General features: G+C 43.2%; 2 protein-coding genes and 1 non-coding gene across 7 annotated transcripts in view; 1 reads left to right on the top strand and 2 right to left on the bottom strand.

Moving 5' to 3' along the window:
• Positions 1 to 6,462, bottom strand: part of SNX5 (sorting nexin 5) — a 25,043-nt gene extending 18,581 nt beyond the window's left edge. The window contains exons 1-2 of one of the 3 annotated variants that reach the window (XM_036419248.2): positions 6,357 to 6,407; positions 6,041 to 6,123 (exon numbers count right to left, since the gene is read on the bottom strand). In XM_036419248.2, coding sequence (XP_036275141.1) covers positions 6,041 to 6,091 — 51 coding nt within the window. In that variant the 5' untranslated portion in view covers positions 6,092 to 6,123; positions 6,357 to 6,407. Of the gene's footprint in view, positions 1 to 6,040 lie in introns of all 3 variants that reach the window. The other 2 variants (XM_036419251.2, XM_036419250.2) reach the window with 2 other exon arrangements.
• LOC118708570 lies at positions 2,014 to 2,247 on the bottom strand. Its single transcript, XR_004984638.1, has one exon. It is a non-coding gene; the product is annotated as a small nucleolar RNA SNORD17 (small nucleolar RNA).
• MGME1 (mitochondrial genome maintenance exonuclease 1) lies at positions 6,404 to 12,932 on the top strand. 3 transcript variants are annotated; one of them, XM_045574148.1, is made up of 5 exons: positions 6,404 to 6,513; positions 8,394 to 8,972; positions 9,993 to 10,209; positions 11,564 to 11,696; positions 12,058 to 12,932. In XM_045574148.1, exons 2-5 carry the CDS (start codon positions 8,459 to 8,461, stop codon positions 12,217 to 12,219), a joined length of 1,026 nt encoding a protein of 341 aa, XP_045430104.1. In that variant the 5' UTR covers positions 6,404 to 6,513; positions 8,394 to 8,458; the 3' UTR covers positions 12,220 to 12,932. The 3 variants fall into 3 exon arrangements, with proteins under 3 accessions (XP_045430104.1, XP_036275145.1, XP_036275146.1); XM_036419252.2 differs by lacking the exon at positions 6,404 to 6,513 and adding an exon at positions 6,660 to 6,813; XM_036419253.2 differs by lacking the exon at positions 6,404 to 6,513 and adding an exon at positions 6,860 to 7,034.
• Positions 12,933 to 24,407: the final 11,475 nt, after the last annotated feature.

Raw genomic sequence — 24,407 nt, forward strand, 5'->3', positions numbered from 1 at the left:
AAAAGACCTTAAATATACACTAAAATTTGACTGCAGAGAATACTAAAGACCCACCTATCTTATGTTTCTATCTGTCAATCAGAACAGGAACAAAGTCAGCAGGTGTAAAAGAGCCAACAGACATTGGTAGAAAGATGGGGCAGGTTTAAGGTATATTTCCATAAGCTCAGCAACAACTATGATGGTTCCTGAGATCCCATTTTCTAAAGAAGTCCCAAATAATGGTTTCTAGGCATCTCTCAATTTCTAAATATGCTGACAATTCCATTTTAGCTCACTATAAGACAAACAAACTTGAGCCTGTGATCTCCACATGGACTAGCTTTGAAATTAGGTATTGAAAGACCCAAGTACATAATGTAATAGAAAAATAGTTTATTTAAGCATCATATTTAAGTCAAAGTTAAAATGAACTTTACCAGCTGCTTTTATCCCACTGAACAATTATCTTCTGGTTTCACCTCTTCCCATAACTCTAACCATATAGTTAATAGCCTAAATTATTTACTATATTACTATCTTCTTTCTTGTTACCATAAGGAATATGGTTTTTTATTAGTTTTTGGTATGAGTGCAATGAAGACACACATAACCTATAGTATAGCATATAAGCCTCCAGGAAATTAAGCAAATAAATCAACAAAAAATAAGTTGTGAAATGCTTAAAACGGAATTCTAAGTCAGCACAGAATCCTTACTCCGGAAGCATCAAGTATGATTAAAAGTTCAGCATTCTTTCTCCTGCTTAATCAACAAAAACCAAACCCATAGCCTTCTGCCACAGAACTTGCTAAATATTTAAATTAGCAGGATGTAGAGTATAAGTACTGGGTTGTACCCCATTCACCCAGCTCTATCTCCTACCCTAAGTAAGCATACCAAGTTGGGCTACTGATGTCAAAATGCCAAGAATGGCTGTTTAAATCAGTGGAGAAAGGCAGGCTTTAGAACCAAGTCAGGTTACTTTTTCAATTTCCCAGTTCCCTTAGGTCACTTGAGAGTTAAATTTAAAACACCCATTCTCAAACAATGGAATATAAATTATAAAAGTGACTTTCTTTTGTATATTTCTATAGAAACCATTGCATGATATAACCAAAAGTTTTAGATGGAATTTCAGCCCCAATGTACTTTCCTACCAGACTAATCCTTATAGTGTAAGGATTACAATGATCTTGTGACAAGAAAAAGAGGGGGGAAGGGGATGGGGAGATAAATAGAACTGCTTTATTTAGAAAGCAAAATTTTAACTGTTTTAAAAGCTCTAAATGCTTGGTAAGAGCCTGAAAAGGAAAACAACTGATACAGAATCCCTATGCACTTCCTTATCCATTCATCAGCCAACCCAGCTGGGGAGAATGATACTGGAGGCAGGACAACTCTGCAGACTTTTGAGCTAAAGACCACTTTTGGTCCAAATCTCACTTTCATGACTCACTTTGGTGCAAGACTTACCACCATCTACAAAGTTCCCTCTTCAAAAGATTTTATGGCTCACAGATGACAAAGGGCAGCTATGTGATTGGACAACATGGAAAGCTAGATTCTGAAATTCAGAACCTACAAGGGAGAAGAGAGAAGATACATACAGCAGATACATATATTCCTGTTTCAACTCACAGGAAAGAAGTGCTCTATAAGAAATCCTAATGCCATATCCTTCTCCAAATCCCTCTTTATGGTTCCAAGTACTGGCACTCTAACTTTTTGTTACCATTTTCTTCCAAAACCTGTTTCTGATCTATCCCAGGTTTTCCTTATGGCACTGGTGCATGAAAAAACTGAACTGACTATAAGCAATGAACTCTGCTTTTAAACCCATTTGTTTCTCATTTCCTGCCCCTCTCCCCAACCTACAATTGGTTCTTCCCCTCAAATAACTTGGGTCTATCTATCAATCATAACATCAGAACCAAAGTCTCCTAGATCTCAGTATACTTATAGATAAAAGTTATGGAAGTTAGCCATAAGCTTTAAAAAAAAAAAAAACAACTAGGTAAAGGGCCACAGCAAGTGATCAGATTTCCACCACTCATCTTGGTGAGATGGGCCCGAGGGACCCATCCCTGCTGACACCAACCATTCTTACAGGTAGTCCACCAACACACAAGCTGTCCATGGTAGAACACCACAGACTGCAGGGCATTTGGAGGCTACTGAACCCTGAGTTCCTAGAACAGGAACCAAGGCTTGAAGAAGGTCAGTGCAGCGTACTCAGCGAATGGATAAACTCAATCATCATTTCACAAGGCTGTGAAGCCCATGAACTAGTCAAATCCCAACATGGAACCAGAAAGATTAAGTTACATTATTGGCTTAAGTAACATTCATTATGAGAAATCTATCTAATTACTAGATACCTGGATTATTTTTAAATGAACTCACAAAATAAAAGGGTTACACTATATGATCTACGGATCTCCTAGCACAGAAATTCTACTGGGAATCAACACAGCGGTGCTATGAAGGAAGCAGCTGAATAAATAAAAAAAATTATTTTCTTCCATTCAACCCTACTATCCAATTCTATCAAGGGACCCTCCCCAAAATTCCTTAGTATATCAAGTCCACAGCCATCTGCTACAACCTGACATGTTACACACTACACATGCCAATGCCAGTATTTAAGAACATCCATTGCCTGACCTTTATGATCAAACCAAGATGAATGGAAATAGGTTTAATACACAAATTTACCTTCACCACCACCAAAGATTACTCAGCAACACAAGAGAGCTATCTGAACTTAAGCTTATATAAGTTTGAGGCACATATGGCAGCACAGGAAGACTGACTGCTTCCTGACAAGATTCCCTCTGCTTTGAGTCAAAGGTACCACACATTTCCCAAGTCATTTACAGTAGATGTAAATATTCCAATACCTCATCTTATCACTCACCAGAGGCTTTGTACTGCTCTTCAAGAAATACAAAGAGAAAGCCCAAGAAGTTGGCTTCTGCATTTGTACTCACCATTAACAGTGACTAGAATGAAGTTAGAGGCCTGCCCCTCAAAAACAAGTAAACTATACTCTTGGAGCAGAAAATGCATACCACAAGCAGCTATTCTAAGAAAATTACACTTTTTCTCTCCAGACCACATAGAAGTGCCTGAAAAAGTTACAACAAATTTGTAAAAGGGAAGGAAGGAGGGGGAGTCAAGCCAATGATCCCATATCCGAACTGAGGAAGTGCAGTCCTTCCTCTGTGTCTCCAACTGCGCTTACTCTCCTCCCTCTTAGCTTTTGCCTTTGGATTATGAACAGTTGATAAATTTGATGTCCCTCTTTTAGAAGGGCTATCTCGTAAGAGTCATCAGTGGCCAATCAGAAAATAAACAGATGTGGGAGGTGAGGCTTTTTAGAAAGCTTGATCATGCAGAGAAACTTCCCATTTATACTTGTAAAAAGTTTGCCACACGCATAAGATGTCCTCCAGCAGCCATCTTCCTTTGCTGCTTTTAAAAGGCAGAATTTACAATGCTGAGCTGTCCTCAAATTGGGTTCAGTAAAAGGTTGTTTCCCTACCACTTAACTTCACTTCCATGTGCTCTTTCATCAATGGCTATGGCTATCTCCAGGGTACTAACCTACAGAAATATTTCCACCTCATCTCCTCAACCAGGCCCTGACAATAGAGCAAAATGTTAAGATTTTCTACTCTGTAGCTTCTTTGTTAATGAACTTCAATTCTAGTCCACATGTATTGAGTGCTATAGCATCAGAGCTTCAGGTTTCCACTATACAAAGTAGGCACTAAATTTCAACATAAATACAGTTGCCTCTTTGCAATCCTAAATTGCCCCCAGAATCCACTGAAAACCTTCTACCATTTTTTGATAAGGTTCCTCAATATTGGGGTGGGGGAAGCTAATTCCCCCAAAGTCAACAATACAGCATGTATTTTCTTATAATTTATCAATCATAGATCTGCAAAAAAAATGTAAAAATTGGCACACTGAAGATTGGCCCCTGTAATACAACCTTCACCCACTCATATACATCATTTTTGAAAGGAAATTTTAAACCAGTGATTCCCACCTAAGGAACATTTAACAATGGCTGCATATATTTTTTACTATCACTACTGAAGGAAAGGATGCTACTGTCACCCAGAAGCCTGGAATACTGCTAAACACCCTATAATGCACAGACAATTCCCCACGACAGATTATCAAGCCCAAAATGTCAATAATGCTCAGGCTGTAAAACCCTGGTTTAAACGCAAGCTCTACATCAAATGTTGGTTATTTACCATGTCTCACACCAAATGAGAATTTAGACCCCAGGACCTAGAAAACTATAATAGTCTCCCTTGGCCATTTCTTCCTACAGCCCAAAAATGTGAGATCATAGGCATCTTAAGACACTGTGTACAAGTTACTGATCCAGAACATTTGGGCAGTTTGGTTAAGTCCTACACTTACAGAGTTTAGAAAAGAAAAACGAAGTAAAGCCATTAAAGGTAAGAAAGTCCACAAAAATTAATAATTTTGAAATTGCCATAGGAGTTGTCAAAGTTTAGTACTGTTCCTACACTAACAAACTTTAGAGCATTTTTCCACTCAAGCTGGGAGCCAACTGTCCCTAGAGACCATCTCCACACCAGTTACCAGAGCAGCATAAACTTTAATGTGGCTCTGAGGAGACACATTCACCAGGCTGGGAATTATTTCCTTATTTCTTAATAAAAAATAGAAGGAAAATAATTCTACATAATCCCTAGTCACGGGGGGGTAGCGATTGGGGAGGACTAGCCTTTATAACCCTCCCAATTTTGCTGGAGGATTGGAATGATGGGCATTTTAAATTCCAGCTACCATATCCCACAGTAACAATTAAGAAGGCCTGTTGAAGCAGTACAGCACGTTTTTTCTTCGTTTTAAAGTCCAGCACTTTTATGTGCTGTTTTAGACTCTAAAATACTCTGGGTCAAGGAAAATATCAAATTGCTATCAAAATTCCCATTCAGCATCTAAACTTCTAGAAAGAAATCTACCTTTGGAATGTTCTAGTAAGAATCGTAGAAGTTCCCACTTTCAGTTTTGGTAAAAAGAACAAAAGTTACTTCTTTCAACTTTCAAGTAAAAATACTCCAATGAAGACTTTACTACCCTCATCACAAAATTGCACTTCAGTAATACAGCAGTGATACCCTCGTTGCAACAATTTGGTTCTTACTGGGTAAGTCTCTCCAAAAAGGGCTAATATAGACGTAGCACTTTAAGATGCCTTCCAGGTTAAACCTAAGAGTGCTTTATATTTTTTAAACCCCTCCCCCCCCCCCCCCCGTGAGAATAACTTTTGTTAACGATTCTGCACATGAAGTTGTGGTTCACGCCAACTTATACTAATCCAAATGTAAGGGGACAAGAGTAGAGACTTGTCTCTAAATATTTAGTTGGCTATGGCAGATTAATTTTACTGCACCAGTTACCTGCCAGGCCTCAAGATTTAAACGGCAAGGAGGTAATTTACATAAACACCCAAGTTTAAAAATGAAAAAGGAGTTCAACTACTACTTGAGCACCTACTAAAAACCACAGAACTCCCGCAGCGACGCCTTCAGCGTTTATAAAGCTGTAAGATACAGGCTTCAGATTCCTGACTTGATGAAATGTTCTCAGTATTTAGGAAAAAAAAAAAAAAAAAATTTTACCAAAGACGGGAGGGGGGCCACAGTTTGGAGGCAAATAAGCCAAACTGTCGTTTGTTGCATGTGAAGTAGATTTCACGTCCCCCGTCCAGTCTTCGTGAAGCCAAAATCAGTTTAAAAACAAAAAACAAAAAAAACTTTTTACGTAAAAACATTCTCGGGTCTCCAGAAGCTCGGCGCGCCGGCTCGGCACCGGACACCGGGCCGCTCGGAACGGCACCGCGTCTGGTCTCGGCCTCGGGAAGAACAAAGGGCGCCCGGGGCCCGGCAGGTGCGTCCCTCGTGGGCACAGAAGCAGCCCCCTAAGACCCCTCGAGACGAGGAGAGAAATGAGGGGCCCCGAAAGGTCAGCGGGCCTCCCGCCCGGAGCCTGAAAAAGGCCTCACCTTTGTTCGGTCCTCGTCCTGCTGCTGCAGCACCTCGGGAACCGCGGCCATGGCGACGCGGGTCTCGAGCGCGGGCTGCCGGGCTGCGCGAGGAAAGAAGAGGCTGGGCCGCCGCCGCCGCTGCCGCCGAGGCGCCTAGAGGGGCGGCCGCGGCCCCGCCTCCGCTAGCCTCCCTGCCCCACGGCGGCAGGAGGCTTCGAGACTCCGCCACCATCCCAGAAGCCCCAGGAAAGGCGAGCGGCACGCCACGTGCTCCCCCACAGCGGCCTCCCCCGTCCATCTTGGAGCCGGGCAAAGAAGCTACGAGGGGCCCTACCCTCGCTCCGGGCCACGCGGGAGCCGCAGACCAAAGGGCAGCGAGAGGGACGCGTAGCCAGACACACTCCCCGATAGGCGCGTCTCAAGGAAGAGCGAGCTGTCGTGCGGCGAAATTTATTACTTAGCCAGGGTCCAAGATGGCCACGAACTGTGACGTAAGCGAGATCTTGCGAGCGCGAAAGGGCGCGATTTGGAGGCGCCCGCGCATCTGCCCGCGCCTGCGCATCTGCTGACGAGTAGGGGGTGGAGTCGGGGCGGGACTCTCGGAGAATCGCGTGTTTATGGAGGTGAACCAAGGGCTAGGGGCGGGGCGTGCGCGCCGCAGTGCATGCTGGGATCGCCTTGGCCGGGCGGAAGCCTAATTCGAGACCCAAGCGCGGGAACGATAAGGACACGCGTCCGAAGAAGAGGTTGTTAGCTACGTGGGAGTTAAGCGAAGGGTGGTGGCCGTTGAGGTACCTACGCCTGCCCTGGGCTAGGCTTCTGCTGAAGCCGCCTCCTCCCTAGTCCTGACTCCCACCGTAAGGGCCACTGCACTCTGACCGCCAACATGGTTCTGTTGTAGGCGGCTGTTAATGGCTCCAGGAGTCCGACCCCTGGGGTCAGACCGACCCTCCAGCAGCAACCTGGGTACTTGGATTTTGGCTAGAAAGAATTCGGAGCCAAGACCCAAACTGTAAAGAGAATATTTATTTGGTAAATCACAGAGGTCGGAAAAGTAGCTGGTAGAAGAGGTGGTCTGAGGGAATCTGTAACGGAGGAAAAGGAAGGGCCTTTGTCCCTAGCCGGTTTTGCTCAGCGGATTGAGCATTGGCCTGCGGTCGTCCCGGTTGGATTCCGGTTAAGGGCCGAACTCCATTGCAGGCTCCTCCCCAACCCAGCCCTGATCGGGGCTTAGGCCGGAGTCGGCCAGCCTCACGTGTCTTCTCTCTTCCACTCTCCCTAAAAATCAATGGGGAAATATCTTCGGGGAAGGATTAACGAAACAAAAGAAAAAAAAAAAGGAAGGGCCCTTGGAGCTTGGAAGTTCCGGAACTAATGGCTAGGTGCCTGGGGGGAGGGGAAGCACATTGGGTCCTCCAGCTAACGGTTTTAAGGTGGAGATTTTAGGGGAAGACCTCAATAGGATATTAATTAGTTTTCTAGGTGTGTCCTTTCAGAGTTGTGGTCTTCACTGATTGATTGGCCAGTCCCAGGGTAGGGGTCATTATGCAGTGCTGCTGGCCCTGAGTAGTGGGGTCTGGGAGGGAGGAGGTCGCTGGTCTGGTTTTGCTGCTTTTCTGGACCTGGAGCTGAAATACAATTGAGGCATAGATGTTCTCCTAGGGAGGAAATGTCAGAGAGATCAAAACCGCTCGACCAGCCTTTTGCTAGGGGAAGGAAAGTCACCCTGAGGGCGAGTGATTAGCCCTTACTATAGATATCTGGGGTTTTCCACCCTGGTGGCTTTCTGTAGCTGCCTATGGTCCTTGCTCTGTTCATGTCTGTCTTAACTGCCTACTACCGGGGGCTGATTTAGGGGATCACAGAGGTGCTCCCTGCTGACTGCCGTTCTTTCCAGCTGGGACCTGACCTGACCTTCAGAAGCTTGATTTCCACTTCTGTAAAAAACGGTGGAAGTAGTACCCACCTTACAGGGTGTGAGGGTTGAATGAGAAATCTCCACACAGAATACTTAGCAAAGAATCTGATATTAAGGATCCGTGGTAAAATGTTAACTGTGACTCCTGGCTATTACAGGATGGATTCTAGAGTTGTTGTTTTTTCCTCTGGTCTCACACTCCTCCCTCTGTTCCTACGCATCACATTTCTTCAGATAGAATATTGGGGAAGTCTTGCCCAAGCTGCTGTTTCGAATTTAGTAGGTGCTGGTCCTTCAGGTATTGATAGGGGCCTTTCTTTGGAAATAGCTGTGTCTGAGCATGTTGCAAAAGCTTTTTGAATAGGCTTTTAAATGTGCAGTATTATACTGATGCCGCTTTCACATTGATAGTTAAAATAATTTGGCACCTAACACCACTTTTCTTTTTAATAGGAATGCAAAAATTAAAAAGACCCTCCGCATTGCAAGGAGACTAGAGGGAAGTGAAAAGTCTAAAGATGAAGGCATTTCAGACCATCTGCAGGCAGCTTAAAAGTTCAAAGGGATTTTCTATAGAACTATCCCCACATTTGGGTTTCTCCACTTCCTCTTATTTATGTGGCCGGAAGAAAAAAGTGAACCCTTATGAAGAGGTGAACCAAGAAAAGTACTCTGAGTTAGTACAGTCTGTCTTGTCATTCAGAGGCCCTGCTCAGACTCCAGAATCATTATTCGAGGAAGATTCTTTACTCTATGGACCTGTGAGTAAGTGTAAGCCCCCAAAGCAAGATGAGGAAGCAAGAGTTCCAGGAAACTGGTTTCCTCTCTTCAATCCACAGAGAAGCTTAAAGCCAAATACTACAGGTGGTGCGACAATTCCTTTGAAAATCCCTTTGCAAAGGAATAAGATACCAAGTGTGACCCGGGTCCTCCAGCAGACCATGACATCAGAACAGATTTTCTATTTGGAGAGGTGGAAACAGCGGATGATTCTGGAACTGGGAGAGGATGGCTTTGCGGAGTATACTTCAGGTAATTTTCTTAATCCTGGTTCTATATTGTTACTATGTTTTCTAGAACATACAGCACTTGTGTCATTCTTTTAAATTTGTTAATCTTAACTAGTGAGGAATTACTTTCAGATAATAATTAGCTTTAAATAGCACTGTGTGTCTAACTCACTTAATCCTCATGACAACTCTATAAAGCATAGATACTATTGTCCCCATTTCACAAATGAAACAAGCGTAGAGATCAAGAATTTTAACAAAATGATGTATAATTTATTTTATAAGCTACAAACTTAAGTGTTAGAATTGCCTGTTTTCTTTTGATTATGGAAGAAAACCACCTGATAATGGAATTCTAGTTGTTTGCTAGGCATTCTGTTCAGAATCTAGTAAATAATCCTTGTTCTACTTATCAAGGTAGACTGACAAGCCACACTAATGAAATTATAAAACAGTAAGCCAGAACACATCATCTGTATTTAAATCTTGGTAAATTGAGATAATCAGATGCTTTGATTAGGAACTGAGAATAAATAAACTTTAGCCTTCAACTCCTAATTTACTAGACAAGTGAAAAGAATAACTTTCTTTAAACAAGATTCAATTCAAAAGCAAGATAAAAAGGAAAGACCATTGCACAGGTGAATTAACTGATCTCATCAGGACTAGGTAGTTGTCTTTTCTTAAAGCTAAGTTTTACATTGATCATTCCTTAGACCAGCAGTCACCAACCTTTTGGACCTCACTGACCACCAGTGGTCCGCGGACCACCAGTTGCTGACAGCTGCCTTAGACTATACTTCTGAGAAAGCAGTATATCTACCCCAAGTGATGGTACCCAAGCACTTTTTTAAGAGTAATGCAATTATTTTGAAGCATCTTAGAAAAAAAACATGCATGTGTGCACACATGTTAAACAAGTAATTACATGTGTTTTAAAGAAAATTAAATCTTGTAACAGAATTTTTTAGAGTACTTGTTTTTTAGTACTAGTTTGGTCTCTTTGTTTTTCCTTTTCTCTTGATTTTTTTTTTTTTTTAAGACTTATTTTTACAAGGGAAACAGTTCCATGAAGCCTTGGAAAGCATACTTTCACCCCAGGGGAACTTAAAAGAGGGAGATGAGAACCGTGAGTCTGGCTACATCGAAAGCATCCAGCATATTCTGAAAGATGTCAGTGGAGTTCAAGCTCTTGAAAGTGCTGTTCAACATGAGACTTTAAAGTATGTAGGTCTGCTGGACTGTGTGGCTGAGTATCAGTAAGTATTAGATTGTTTTTATGAAAGTATGTAGGTGAATTAATGCAGGGTGGGACAGATGGTGCCTACTTTTTCCTCTTAGCTCCTACTTCAAGGAACAGCCTCTGTTAAGTCAAAACCTGTGTGCTAGGTAAAAAGAATTGGGTAAGGATGGATACAGAGGGAAGAGCTACATAATCCTGGTAAATTTGTTTTCCAAAATCAAAATGTTTGATGGAGAAAAGATAACTTTTTCCTTTTTATTTTATTTTTTTTAAGATAACTTCTTAATATCCCTAGGATGGCCTGTTTTCTAGCATCTTCTTCTCCCCTCCTCCCAAGCCAGGTATCAGCCATGAGATCAAATTTGATTCCTGGATTTTCTTTCATGTTCCCCTAAAAATAGCATCTTGATCTGCTAGCCATGCCAACTGGGCAAAAAAAAAAAAAAAAAAAAAAAAAACTAAAAAAAAACACAGTAACAGGATTTTTTTAAAAAAATATATTTTTATTGATTTCAGAGAGGAAGGGAGTGGGAAAGAGAGTCGCTCTATCCACTGAGCCAAATCGACTAGGACAGGACTTTTTTTTTTTTTTAATTGATTTCAGAGAGGAAGGGAGAGAGAGAGAAACATCTATGATGATGAGAATCATTGATTGGCTGCCTCCTACAGGCCCCCTACCTGGGGCCAGGGGTGGTGGGTGTGTATCGAGCCAGGAATCCAGTCATGTGCCCTTGGTCAGAATTGAACCTGGTACCCTTTAGTTTGCAGGCCGATGCTCTATCCACTGAGCCAAACCGGCTAGGGCCAGGATTTTTTTTGTTTTTGTTTTTTTAAGTGTTAATGGATTTGAACCCCAGCCTTGGTTTTTGAGCAAGAGAATTTCTAAAGCTCCAGGTTGTTTAGTCTTTTATGATGAGGACTTTGCTATTGACCTGTGGTGGTTCATTGTGATAGACATTTGAAGTAAAATCAACTAAGGTAATAATAGATGTAGCTTCAATTCCCCTGTCACTTGTTAAAGGAAAGAAGGCCTTGGAGGTCCCAAGGTATTTGGAGAGTCTATAGTAACTTTGGAAAAGTTGTTTCCCAGCTCTCCCACGTGGGCCTACACCTGTAGATGTCACCAGTGCAATTTAGGAAACATTTTCATCAAACTCCTGACAGGCTCATTTACTGAATAAAGGGCTCAAAGCAAAAAGATGTCAGATCTTTCTAATCCTAAGAGGTAAAGCTCAGCTTTTTGGCAAGTGAAGAATAGAAGCAACAATCATTGGCTGACAAGTAGTAAATTATACATAAGAGGGTTAACTTAGTAGAGTTTTTTAGTTTTAACTATTACCTACAAAGACTTTTCTTTGGTTTCTCTTTAGAGGCAACCTGTGTGTGATTGATTGGAAAACATCGGAAAAACCAAAACCTCTTATCCGAAATACATTTGACAATCCGCTGCAAGTTGTGGCGTACATGGGCGCCATAAACCATGATGCCAACTATAGCTTTCAGGTCAGGACACTGAACCTCTGCTTAAAGCAACACTTGTTTAAAGCTATTTAACTCACTGTGGTTCTTATACTCTTTGTAGCCTGCTGTTTGCTTTGTTCCTTGTCTATCTGCCACTTTAAAAAGCACCTTTCCCCTTCTGCGCTTTTTGCTGCTGCTGTTAATAGTTCTTTAATGATGGCAGTCCATTCTTCAATGTGTTATCTGTCATCTTTGTGTTCTTGTGTATCCTGGTGTGGTCTTTCATCAGCCCATCTTAGAAACTGAGTTAGCAGATCTTACTGTGGATTGTTTTGTTCTAAATTTGCCCTGGAGTAAGAAGGAAATTAGCCTAAGCTCTCTCACCCTACTGTGTTTCTTCTAGGTTCGGTGTGGTTTAATTGTCGTGGCCTACAAGGATGGATCCCCTGCCCACCCACATTTCATGGACACAGAGCTGTGTTCCCAGTACTGGGCAAAGTGGCTTCTTCGACTAGAAGAATATACAAAAAAGGAAAAGAACCAGAATATTCAGAAACCAGATTAGGGGCAAGGATGCTCTTTGGAAATATTCAGCACTTTCTCACACTTTTGGGAAAATATAGTGCTGTTTACTGTGACCTAAGATGGAGGTCCCACAGGCTCTGAGAGCTGCATTAACACAAAGCAGAAGTATTAATTTGTTAAAATTTATTGCAATAAAAAAGAAAAAGACTGAAAAGCCAGAAAAGTTTAGGGGGGGAAAAAAACTGGACTTCAGCATACAAAAGATCAGCCATGCTACCTCTGACTATGATTTACTTGAAAAAAAAAGGTCAACCAGGATTGGCACAGTGGTGGTGGCTCTTGGACCCCATGGGACCTCTCTGTGTGCTGGGCAGGCTGCCCAATCTTTAAGAAATTGGAGGGCAATGGGGCTTGGTGTGCCAAGCATTGCCCCAGGGTTACGCCAGAAGGGAAGGGCCCGTGGTAGTCCCAGGGTATGTGGAGAAGGAGCTCACGTCAGCCAACTACTACTGCCAGCACAGTTTCCTAGAACTTGCTTTATATATTGTGGTTCTCTATTTCTTTGGGAAAGAAAATTTCCATTTAACATATTTGAAAAAGAAATATGTGACTCCTTAGCCTCGAATAAATACTGCGCTGGGGAAAGACGGAGCATATTCACCACATCATTGGCATACCACCAAATAACCCTGAGAGGTAATTGTAGGTATTATAGTTATATTCTGCTTTGAGTAATTGAATCATGTCCATAGAGAAAATGTGTCACTTGTGGAGTTTTTCAGCTGTGGGAAACAGTATATTTTTTGGGGGGTGTTTGATAAGTAATAAAAACTATTAGTTGTCACTGGGTTTGGGAAAAAAGTAAATCCCCACTATTGCCTTGGGGGATGGGTCCCTGTTTTATGAAGTGGGTTAGCATTTAGGTTACAGTTACTATTTTAAAAAATCGTAGGATGCTACAATTAATTTGTTTCTTTCATTAGCCATAATTATAAATAAAATACAAGATGTGAGTAAAATAATGAAGTTTTTGGTTTTGTTTTGTTTTAGTTTCTCTGTTTATAGGTTAATTTCACAAACCTGGAAAATGTTTAGACTTCGTTTTTATATTCAGAATTATACCACTGGCCCAATAGCTTTGGTCTATGTTTTATGTAAATGAATATAAGGAGGTGTCCCGAGTCAGTCACCTGTCAAGGAAAGTAAGGTTTATTTGGGAGAGAGGAGGCTTGTGGGTGACCACTTATTGACTATACACATCTGCATTTTTTAAAATAGAATATATTCCTGTAACCTGTAATATCCAAGGTCAGGCATCAAGTGAGAAAATTAAAAATTGTACCAGCAGATTTTTTCACATGCTGCTCTAATAAGTTTCACCCTGGGATTTAGGGAACCAGATCCAAGGAGCCTTCATTTTATACAGTTTTGTTGGGTTAACATAAATTCACTTTGGCTCAGGCTAGTGGTGATGTGAAAAGTTCCATAAAGATCCTTGGAGTCTGACCAAGAAGACATGGTTGATAGAATGTGAAGATAAATCCCTGGGTAGGTTTCCCTGAACCACATAAGGGCACCCCAATTTCTCACTACAATCCTGGTAATTTTCGGATCTCACCAATTAAAGAACTCTCAATCCTTTGAGAAGGAAATGTTGATAAGGGAAAAAAGTTATTTTCGCCACCAAGGCATAAAAGGAGAAAGCCAAATCTGAGTTTCTAAATCAACTTTTTAAAGAATTAACATGTATATTACTAGTTTTTGGTTGCTACCTATTCTAAGAAATTGTGAAATGAAACAGGATTTGAAATGAGAGAGTCTCCAATTTGAGGTAATTAAAGTATTTTTTAAAGTATTCTTTTCTGAAGGGGCTTACCTCATAGAAGTATAAAAGGTAATCTTCTAGACAGCTTTGAGATAGTCCATTAGATTTAAAGCTGCATTTCATTCTGCAATTCTACATTTGCTTAATGCATTTAATAAGACTGCATTTAATGAAGCTGGCAAAGCTCCAAGCTAGTACTAAGTCAATATTTTGCAGCCCAGCCAGTGTTGTTCAGTGGTTAAGCATTGACCTATGAACCAAGAGATCACTTTTCAATTCCTAGTCAGGGCACATGCCCAGGTTATAGGCTCAATCTCCTGTATGGGGCGTGGAGGAGGCAATCAGCCCAGGATTCTCTCTTACTGATATTTCTCTGAAATCAATAAAAATACTTTTTCCCCCCTCAGACCTGGCCTCTTGTTCAGAGCCATTAATACCTGTTAATCTGAGAACATTAACTTCTTTCTATAAACCCATTATAGTTCTAGGAAAATGAGTGAACATATGACCTATGGTTTTATATTTGTTGACCCTGGTAAACACAGGAAGAGGATTTAATCATAAGTCAATGTGTTACCAGGTAACCAATTTGCCTACCAGCTTTACTAGTAAAAGGAGTTGGAGAGGGCTAAGCAATTAAACATTTTATTATAACCTGCCCTATCTTCTGTCTCCCAGACACACAAAAAAGTGAAGCAAGGAAATAATTGGAACTATTTTTTTTAAATAAATACTAAAGTGTTTGGAATTTGTACCCTAAAGAGAAACACTGTCTTAAACCAATAATTACTAAGTACATGGCAGAACTGATTCTCCTTGCCTCCCTCCCTTCCTTGCAGCCTCTGAGGCCTTCAGATTAAGCAGAGATGGGCTGATGCTGGGAGTGGAACCTGCGAACCTTTAAAGTTATCCTATAGAAGGGAGCTTGAGAGAATCTCTGGGGAGAGCTTCCTGATTGAGTATTGCCTTGACAATAACAGTGGTCAGGTTTGAGGAATACATGTGTGAATCCAATCATAAAATGATGTTCTGGGTTAGGGGTTCCTTTATGATCAAGATTGGGGGAGCCAAAACGGTTTGGCTCAGTGGATAGAGCGTTGGCCTGTGGATGAGGGGTCCCAGGTTCGATTCTAGTCAGAAGCATGTATCTTGGTTACAGGCACATCCCTGGGGGGTCGCGGGGAGGGCAGTGTGCAGGAGGCAGCTGATCGATGTTTCTAACTATCCCTCTCCCTCTATAAAAAAAAATAATAATAAAATATATTTAAAAAAAAAAAAAAAAGATTAGGAGGAGAGGGGTTGGCCCTAGCCAGTTTGGCCCAGTGGATAGAGCATCAGCCTGTGGACTGAAGGGTCCTGGGTTCAATTCTAGTCAAGGGCACATGCCAGTGTTGCTGGCTCGATCCCCAGAGGGAGGCTTGCAGGAGGCAGCCGATTAATGATTCTCATCATTGATGTTTCTATCTCCTCCCTTCCGTCTGAAATCAATTTTAAAAAGCTAAAAAAGAGTGAAGGAGAGGAGTTTTTAATAGATCATCGCAGATAAGTCCTTGCCTTTGTTTCCCTAATCCCATTTCTCTCCCCTGAGATAAACATCATCATACATTTGGAGGGTATCTTTCCAGTATATCCTTTTACAGTTTTACAACCCGTGCTGGTCTCCATGAAAAATACATGGTTGTACTTTCGGTGTTTTTTATTTCACTTGCTTTATCTCCACTTGTTTTTGAGATCTCGTGAGGTGACCACTTCCAAACCTATATTTCCTCAGGCTTCATTGTCTCTCTCGCCAATGGGCTGACAGCTGACTAACAACGTTTTGCTACTATAGTCAGTGGTGCAGTGAACAACACCCTCCTGTGCGTGTTTCCTGGCACTCAGGAGGCAGGTGCAATGTGGTGGAAGCAAGATGTCGATTGTGGCTCTTGCCAGTTAATAGCTCTGTGACCTTATGGCAAGTTATCGGACCGTTCTGTGCCTGATTTCCTCATTTGTAAATTGGGGAGAAATATAGTACTTACTATTATAATAGAGCAGTACAGTGATGTAAGCACTTAGGGCTGCACCTGGCACATCATGGGAACAAAATAAATGTTAACCACCATCATCAAATGAGCACACCTGCACGCATCTTTGCTGGCCCCAGTTTGTGCACAGCTTAAACGTTACTGCCCAGTTCCCCTCCCAAATCATCTTTATGTTCCCACCAGTGATGTATGAAATTTTCCTGCTTTCCCACACATTCATTAACAAGAATTTGAAGACTTTTGTTTATCAACCTGATGGAGTGAAAACAGTTCATTTTTACTTTTTGTTATGAACAGCATTATCGCTTGAATGAAAACGGGATTGCCACCTAGTGGTGGAAGAAATAGACTGCACTTAGCAGGCAGAAGCCAAACAGGGATGGGCCTAGAGAGGAACTGGGGCATCTTAGTTCCTAACACAGGCCTGGTTTGATTGAAAGTAACTGCGTGAGAGATTTTCTCTCCATTTTTAGGAAGCTTGATGATTTCCTTCTCACTTTTTCTAGTATGGCGATATGGAGACCCGTCTGCACAGCCCTGTAAGGCTTCCTACAGCTAAATGAATCTGGGTCACTGGCTCCGAAAAGAGAAGTGAGATAAATTAGGAACAAGGCTATTTACAAACTGACAGGAGACTGTGGCTCTAAGCAGGGCAGGATTTTCATGGAGAGATGGCCTAATGCACGCATTGGGGCTGCTCCCTCAAACAGCCACTGAAGGCTGAGCTGAGAGTCTCAGTTAACTTCTTTCCTAATCAGGGGCTGGTCCTGTCTGCTGCAAAGACTCCTAAAGTCATAATCTAAAAAGATTTTACGGTGCATGAAAATGTTAGATATTAATCATCAAAGAGATAAATACATTTTAAAAGATCTATACAAAAATGTTCCATGAAAGCAAGGGTGTAAAAAAAAAAAGTTGCTGAGCCAGGCCGGCATGGCTCAGTGGTTGAGCATCGACCTATGAACCAGGAGGTCATGGTTCGATTCCCAGTCAGGGTACATGCCCGTGTTGTGGACTCAATACCCAGTGTGGGATGTGCAGGAGGCAGCCAATCAATGATTCTCTCTCATCATTGATGTTTCTCTCTCTCTCCCTCTCCCTTCCTCTCTGAAATCAATAACAAATATTTTTAAGTATATTTGTTATTATTGATTTGGCTCGGTGGATAGAGCATCAGCCTGCAGACTGAAGGGTCCCAGGTTCGATTCTGGGCAAGGGCACATGCCCAGGTTGCCCAGGTTTTGGGCTCGATCCCCAGTGGGGAGCGTGCAGGAGGCAGCCAATCAATAATTCTCTCTCGTTATTTTTTTTTTTTTTTATTGATTTTGTACAGAGAGTAAGGAAGAGAGATAGTCAGAAACATCGATGAGAGAGAGTCATCGATCAGCTGCCTCTTGCACATCCCCCACTGGGGACATGCCCGCAACCAAGGTACATGCCCTTGACCGGAATCGAACCCGGGACCCTTCAGTCCCCAAGCCGATGCTTTATCCATTGAGCCAAACCAGTTTCTGCAATTCTCTCTCATTATTGATATTTCAACCTCTCTCCCTCTTCCTCTCTGAAATCAATAAAAATATATTTAAAATTTTTAAGTTGCCGAACTGTTATATAACATGTGTTTAAATAAGTATAATCTCTAAATTAATGGGATAATACAAGTTAAGAAAAGGAAACAGAGTCCAAACAACAAGCAAAGGTCCGCTGTGATTAGAAATATCCATTCAGACAGATCTCAACTGTCCCACAGCACCAGCCTCATGCCTATTTCTAAGCACTTGTTTGTGAGGATACTTTTGCCAAAAATAATTTCCTTTCATCCCTTTGTTCAGCCAAATCTTAATTTTCTTAGTGTTTGGACCTGAACTCCAGTCCTTCCTGAGGTCCAGCGCAAGTCTTCCTAACTCTGCGGGAAAGGAGTTGGTGTACGTGCAGAAAGTAGGAGCCTCAGAATCAGGCAGACAAGGGTTCAAATCCCAGCCTTGCGGCCTCAGGTGAATCACTTTACCTACTTCCTCATCAGTAATTTGGGGATAGCACTGACCCCAGTGTTGTCGGAGCAGGCCCTGGGCCGGGTGTCTTCAAACTACGGCCCGCGGGCCACATGCGGCCCGCAGAGGAGTCTGATCCGGCCCGCCAGGTTTTTTGGGCAGTGAGCGCAGCCGAGGTGTTACAGTAGGAATTAGTAGTTCATATAGTCCGGCCCTCCAGCTCTCTGAGGGACCGTGATCTGGCCCCCACTTTAAAAAGTTTGAGGACCCCTGCCCTGGGCAATGACTTGTTCCTTCCTCCTTGGAACTAACTCCAAACAGCACGTGATGACTTCACCCTTCACTGAACTCCTATTATCTTTACCACTTGCATTTATTCTTGTTTGTATTCTACCTTTTTCTGTCCCTTAACCATTTCAGATGTGTATATCATCTCCCCAGTCATTGGGACACATCGACAATGCTGGACGAATGTGCTGGACAGATATACTACATATATACTGCTTGTTGCACAAACGGTCCTACTTTCCCATTACCCTAATCAGCAGTTACACATACGGAGTGGGTGTGGGGTTTGTTTTTTTTTTTAAACAAGACTTGGGTAATAACTACAGAACATGATTCAGGCTTCAGATGGTCACATTAGGAGAGCTGGGTACATCTTGAATTCAAAACCAGGAAAGTTGTAAAAAGTAGACAAAAGACACATGGAACAGTTTTAAGAGAGATTAAGTGAGGGGGCAAACAAGAAAGGAAAGTGCCACAACAACAGAAAGAAAAAGAGCTGGGGACCAGACTGGCCCACCAGAGACATGGTGGTTAGTTCTGAACAGCCTGTTGCTTAAGAGGCTGTGGGTTCTGTGAGCTCAGTGATTTGAAAGCAGATGCGGAACTAGAGGAGCCAGACAGTGAAATAAGAGCTGTAAAATGGGATGTGTGCAGCAGTACAGAGATGGACAGGGTTGGACAAAATGCATAGGGTTGCAAGTTAGAGGTTAATTCATCCCTTCACCCCACAAATTGAGTGTTTGTTCTGTGCCAGCTTGTGCAAGACACAAAACAGAGGATCAAGACAGACATGGAGTTTATAATCTAGAGGAAGGGCAGGCAATTAACAAGTGAAAAAAAATAGTATGAAAATTACAGATTGAAGGGCATGAAGAACCAGAATCACTGAGCCAGCAAGGGGATTAAAAGTTTGACTTGGCTAAAACCGGTTTGGCTCAGTGGATAGAGCGTCGACCTGCGGACTGAAAGGTTCCGGGTTCAATTCTGGTCAGAGGCATGTATCTTGGTTGCAGGTACATTCCCAGTAGGGGGTGCGCAAGAGGCAGCTGATCGATGATTCTCTTTCATTGATGTTTCTAACTCTCTATCCCTCTCTCTTCCTCTCTGTAAAAAACCAATAAAATATATATATTTTTTTAAAATAAATAAATAAATAATAAAATAAAAGTTTGGCTTGGGTGGTCAGAGAGGGCTCCTATGAGAGTTGACCTAAGAGGAAACCTGAAAGATGAAACATAGCCAACATAAAGAGCCACAGGAAGAGTATTCTCAAAGCCTAGAAGTAAGAAAGAGAGCTCCCAGTAGGAGGAGGGTTAGGGGTGGTCAGGAAGCAGGGAAGAAAGGGAAGGAACTGCCGACCAGGGACATGCCAAATTCAATAGGCCATGAAAGGACTTTGGAGTTATTCTAAGGAAAAGGCAGGCTAAGCAGGGGAATAAAGTCATCCCATCCCGTTTCAAGATCAATCTTATTTGGAGAGCGGAAAACGGGGGCAGGAGTTGAGTCAGAGACTAGCTGGACCGCTATTGCAGTAGCCTTGCTCATGAGTCAGTGAACCATGGCCCACAGACCAAATCCAGTCTGCTGCCTACGTTAGCACAGTCCGTGTCCTAAGAATTGTTTTCTCGTGTCACATGGAATTGACTGAGAGGCCTCCACCCCCTTCTGGTGTAGCTTGCTTTGTGAATGCAGGGATCATTATCATGGTTAGGAATTCTAGCTGTCCAACATCAGACGGCAGCTGCCACATGAGTGCAGAGACTCTGAACTGTTTTTTAAAAATATGTTTTTTAATTGATTGATTTGAGGGACATCGACTTGTTCCACTTATTTATGCATTCATTGGTTGATTCTTTTTAAAAAAATATATTTTATTGATTTTCCACAGAGAGTAAGGAAGAGGGATAGAGAGCTAGAAATGTCGATGAGAGAGAAACATCGACCAGCTGCCTCCTGCACACCCCCTGCCAGGGATGTGCCCGCAACCAATGTACATACCCTTGACCGGAATCAAACTTGGCATCTTTCAGTCTGCAGACCGATGCTCTATCCACTGAGCCAAAACGGTTTCGGCAATTGGTTGATTCTTGTATGTGCTCTGACTGGGGATTGAACCCAAAACCTTGGCATATCTGGACAGTCTAACCAACCGAGCTACCTGGTCAGGGCACTCTGAACTGTTAATGACACATATGTAACCCTTAACTGGTAAATGGCTCTCAAGACTCGGCTTTTGTTCCCTGTTGTATGAACTTCCTGGTCCCTTCAGTGGTGATCTACCTCCCACAGCATTTGACATGGACCTCTGTGTTAGTGGTCACTTCTACGTATACATCCATCTCCCCCGCTAGACAACGAACAAGGATCCAGTTTTTTATTTCCTCTGCACCCAGTGCAAGCACAGGGCCTGACTTGTGGCAGATAGGCCATGCTGGTCCATGTAGCAACACCATCTTGCCCTGTCCATCTCCCCTCTACACTCGCTGTTCCACATGATGGTGCAATGAGGTTTGTGTCCCCCAAAATTTATAGGTTGAAGCCCCAATCCCAATGTGATGGTATTTGGAGGTGGGGGCCTTCGGGAAGTGATTAGGTCATCAGGTATAGCCCTTGGGAATGGGATTAGAGCCCTTATAGGAAGAAGCCAGAGACCTTGTGCTCTCTTTACCATATGGGGAAACAAAGAGAAGTCAGTTGTAGTCTGCAACCCGGAAGAGGGCCCTTGCTAGAATAGAACCCAACCGTGCTGGCTCTCTGATCTCAGACTTCCAGCCTGTGAGAAAGAAGTTTTTATTGTTTACAAGCTTCCAAGTCAATGGTTCTTGGTTATAGCGGCCCAAGCCAAGACAGATGGTTTCTTTTCTTTTTTTTTTTTAAATATATTTTATTGATTTTACACAGAAAGGAACTGAGAGGGACAGAGAGTTAGAAACGTCGATGAGAGAGAAACATCGACCAGCTGCCTCTTGCACACCCCCCACTGGGGATGTGCCCGTAACCAAGGTACATGCCCTTGACTGGAATCGAACCTGGGACCTTTCAGTCCGCAGGCCGACGCTCTATCCACTGAGCCAAACCGGTCCCGGCAGATGGTTTCTTATAAAATCCTTAGAACTGCATGAAGCTTCTGTCTGGCTGCAGGGTATGCCAAAGTTCCATGGAGTTAATTCCCTTGGAGGCAACCCTTGGCCAATGAAAAAAATATATATTATTGATTTTTTTTACAGAAAGGAAGGGAGGGGGATAGAGAGTTAGAAACATTGATGAGAGAGAAACATCTATCAGCTGCCTCCTGCACACCCCCTACTGGGGATGTGGCCACAACCAAGGTACATGCCCTTGACTGGAATAGAACCTGGAACCCTTCAGTCTGCAGGAATTAGTGGCCGAATAGCCCAGCTTACTCACCCCTCCAGTGGTACAGCTCTCAGGCATTTTCTATATAGCTGCCCAGAACTCCCCAGCTGACTGAGACCCAGTGGCAACCTGCTGTATCGACTTTCTTCTCTTCCCTGTTTCACTTCCCCAGGACAATATCAGTAATGAGCCACTGACTCAGGGTCTACTTCCGGGACAGTTGGTGAGATGGTTCATTGGCTGTATAGATGGGGTTGCTTAGCAGCAAAGAAAGAAATGGAAGCCAGTTTGTCTGCTATCCGCTAGTACATGCTGTTGCTTTCCCAGTGAGTCGAGACTAAATTGGAGCACGTGCCTAGCCAACAGCTCTGACACAGGAAAAAGCACTTTTGAGCTGTCCTCACCATCCTGCTATTTGTCATCCCATCCATCTGCTGTCCCCACAAAACACTCGCCCACGTGAGCTAAAATGGTACGCCCGGCTTGGAATTGGCTGAGAAAACGTCAGGCCTAGAGAACAGGAGAGAACCCAAATAGCAACGGTGTGGACCATGGTGGTGGCCGTACCAATCTGGCCCTTTACATAGAGAGGACTCCAGGAGCCCAGGAGGCCTCTCTAAAGGAATTACGAGCTAGCCGGGGGTGCAGGGCAGGCCTGGGAGTCATTAGAAGCTGGGCTAGTGCCCTCCATCATGTCCTCCCTGGTACTCGGTGCTCTTCACCCCTCCTTCCAGCTGGCTTTGCATCAGCTCCTTCTTCTTGCCCCCTCTTTGGAAACACAGGCGATTCTCCAAACACAGAACTGGATTTGTTTAAAGTCGCCAGTTATTTTTCAAATGTTTATCTGTTTGTTCTCCAATCAGTCTTCCATGAAAAAGGAGTTCAATAAAAGTGTGTGGATGTTGATGCCTAAGGTCAGTTGCAGGATGTTCCTTACAAAAAGAACAGTGTGTGTTCCCAAGAGCTGGGGATTAGGTTATTTTTTTTCTCAGAAGGATAGGGTCATTCTATCACCAAGGCTATTTTGATCTTAGAAGAGTGGATATTTATATATTTATATATTTATATATATTGAGTGTCTGTTAGGCACTGTCCTAAGATCCAGGAATGAAGCAGTGAGCAGAACCAATATATTTTCTCATCTCACAGAGATTACAGTCCAACGGGAGAGATGGATAGTAAGCAAATGCTATTTTGACACATCAGCATAATGCTGATGAATATTCTAGTGATACCCTCCCCTAAGATCTTCCTAAATGACCGGTCTTTATTTTATTTACTTTTTTAATTTTTATTAATCCTCACCCAAGGATATTTCTCCATTGATTTTTAGAAACGGAGGAAGGGAGGGGAAAAAACAGAGTGAAGGACACATCAATGTGAAAGAGACATATTGGCTGGTTGCCTCCTACACGCACCCTGGGTCCCTTCAATTCTTGGGCAGAAGCTCTATCCCCTGAGCCAAACTGGCTAGGGCAATGCCCAGCCTTTAAAATCCCTCAAAATGAAGGTCAAAGGCATTCTCTCCCTCCCAGGAGTGCACCCCCCGCTCCTCCCTCACACATACACACAGGTGTGCATCTCCAAAACTCTAAGGGACCCCACAAGGTTTGCAACCAGGACAGCAATGGGCAATGATAGTTCATTCCAGGCAAACCCCTTGAACCTGTCCCCCTCTTAGTGAGCTAACGCAGACCAGGCGAGGGTCATTTCCCATCCCCTTTCTTGTCTCACTTTCCCCAGCTTTAATAAATGCCCTCCAAGCCAAACCAGCATGGCTCAGTGGTTGAGCATCAGCCAGGAGATCACAGTTCAATTCCCAGTCAGGGCACATGCCTAGGTTGTGGGCTGGATCCCCATTGGGATCCAGCAATCAATGATTCTCTCTCACCATTAATGTTTCTATTTTTCTCTCCCTATCCTTTCCTCTCTGAAATCAATTAAAAAAAAATGTTTTAAAAGAGGACATGCCAAAGCCCTGAGACAGGAATGTGCTTGGGATGTGTGAGGAAAGCAGACCCCACTGCGGCTGGAGCTGAGTAGGGAGTGATGAGGCCAGGAGGCAGCCAGGCCCACATATACATCCCCTCAGTGCTGCGGGCCTCCGAAAGGGGAGGATTCAGGAGTTGTCTTAGTGTGATGGGCAGCCCTGCATTTGCCAGGATTCACAATAGCCACCTGACCTGGGTGCTGCTGGATCCCGAGACACCCCCTCATGGTCTCATTAAGGCCTCCCAGGATCACCCTGTTTGCAGCTTCCTCTCCTTCGAACTGTCCTGCACCTTCTCTGCTTGACAATTTCCCACAGCTCTTCGCACCACCCGCATTCTCATATTTTACTAGTTTTTCTTATATTCTCTACCTTCTCCCTTTAGAAGAGACACTCAAAACTGGCAGGGATTTTTGTCTGCTTTGTCTGTCGGGCCACAACCAATATTTGTTGTAGGAATGAGCCAATCAGTCATGGTAGCCCCTGCTGGGTCTAACACAATGCTTGGGACATATGGGAAGGTGTGCCTAGTAAATACTGCCCGACAGATAAAATTGGCAATGAATTAACTTTTTAAAAAATATATATTTTATTAGCCGAAACCGGTGTGGCTCAGTGAATAGAGCGTCAGCCTGCGGACTCAAGGGTCCCGGGTTCTATACTGGTCAAGGGCATGTACCTTGGTTGCGGGCACATCCCCAGTGGGGGGACGTGCATGAGGCAGCTGATCGATGACTCTCTCTCATCGAT

The sequence above is a fragment of the Pipistrellus kuhlii genome, unplaced genomic scaffold, assembly GCF_014108245.1.
Source record: "Pipistrellus kuhlii isolate mPipKuh1 unplaced genomic scaffold, mPipKuh1.p scaffold_m20_p_6, whole genome shotgun sequence".
Classification (NCBI taxonomy): domain Eukaryota; kingdom Metazoa; phylum Chordata; class Mammalia; order Chiroptera; family Vespertilionidae; genus Pipistrellus; species Pipistrellus kuhlii.

Coding starts and splice junctions, on each gene's coding strand:
- MGME1 (XM_045574148.1), top strand. CDS start 8,459: ATGAAGGCATTTCAGACCATCTGCAGGCAGCTTAAAAGTTCAAAGGGA. Junction 8,973..9,992: donor CTTTGCGGAGTATACTTCAG/GTAATTTTCTTA, acceptor TTTTTTTTTAAG/ACTTATTTTTACAAGGGAAA. Junction 11,697..12,057: donor ATGCCAACTATAGCTTTCAG/GTCAGGACACTG, acceptor TGTTTCTTCTAG/GTTCGGTGTGGTTTAATTGT.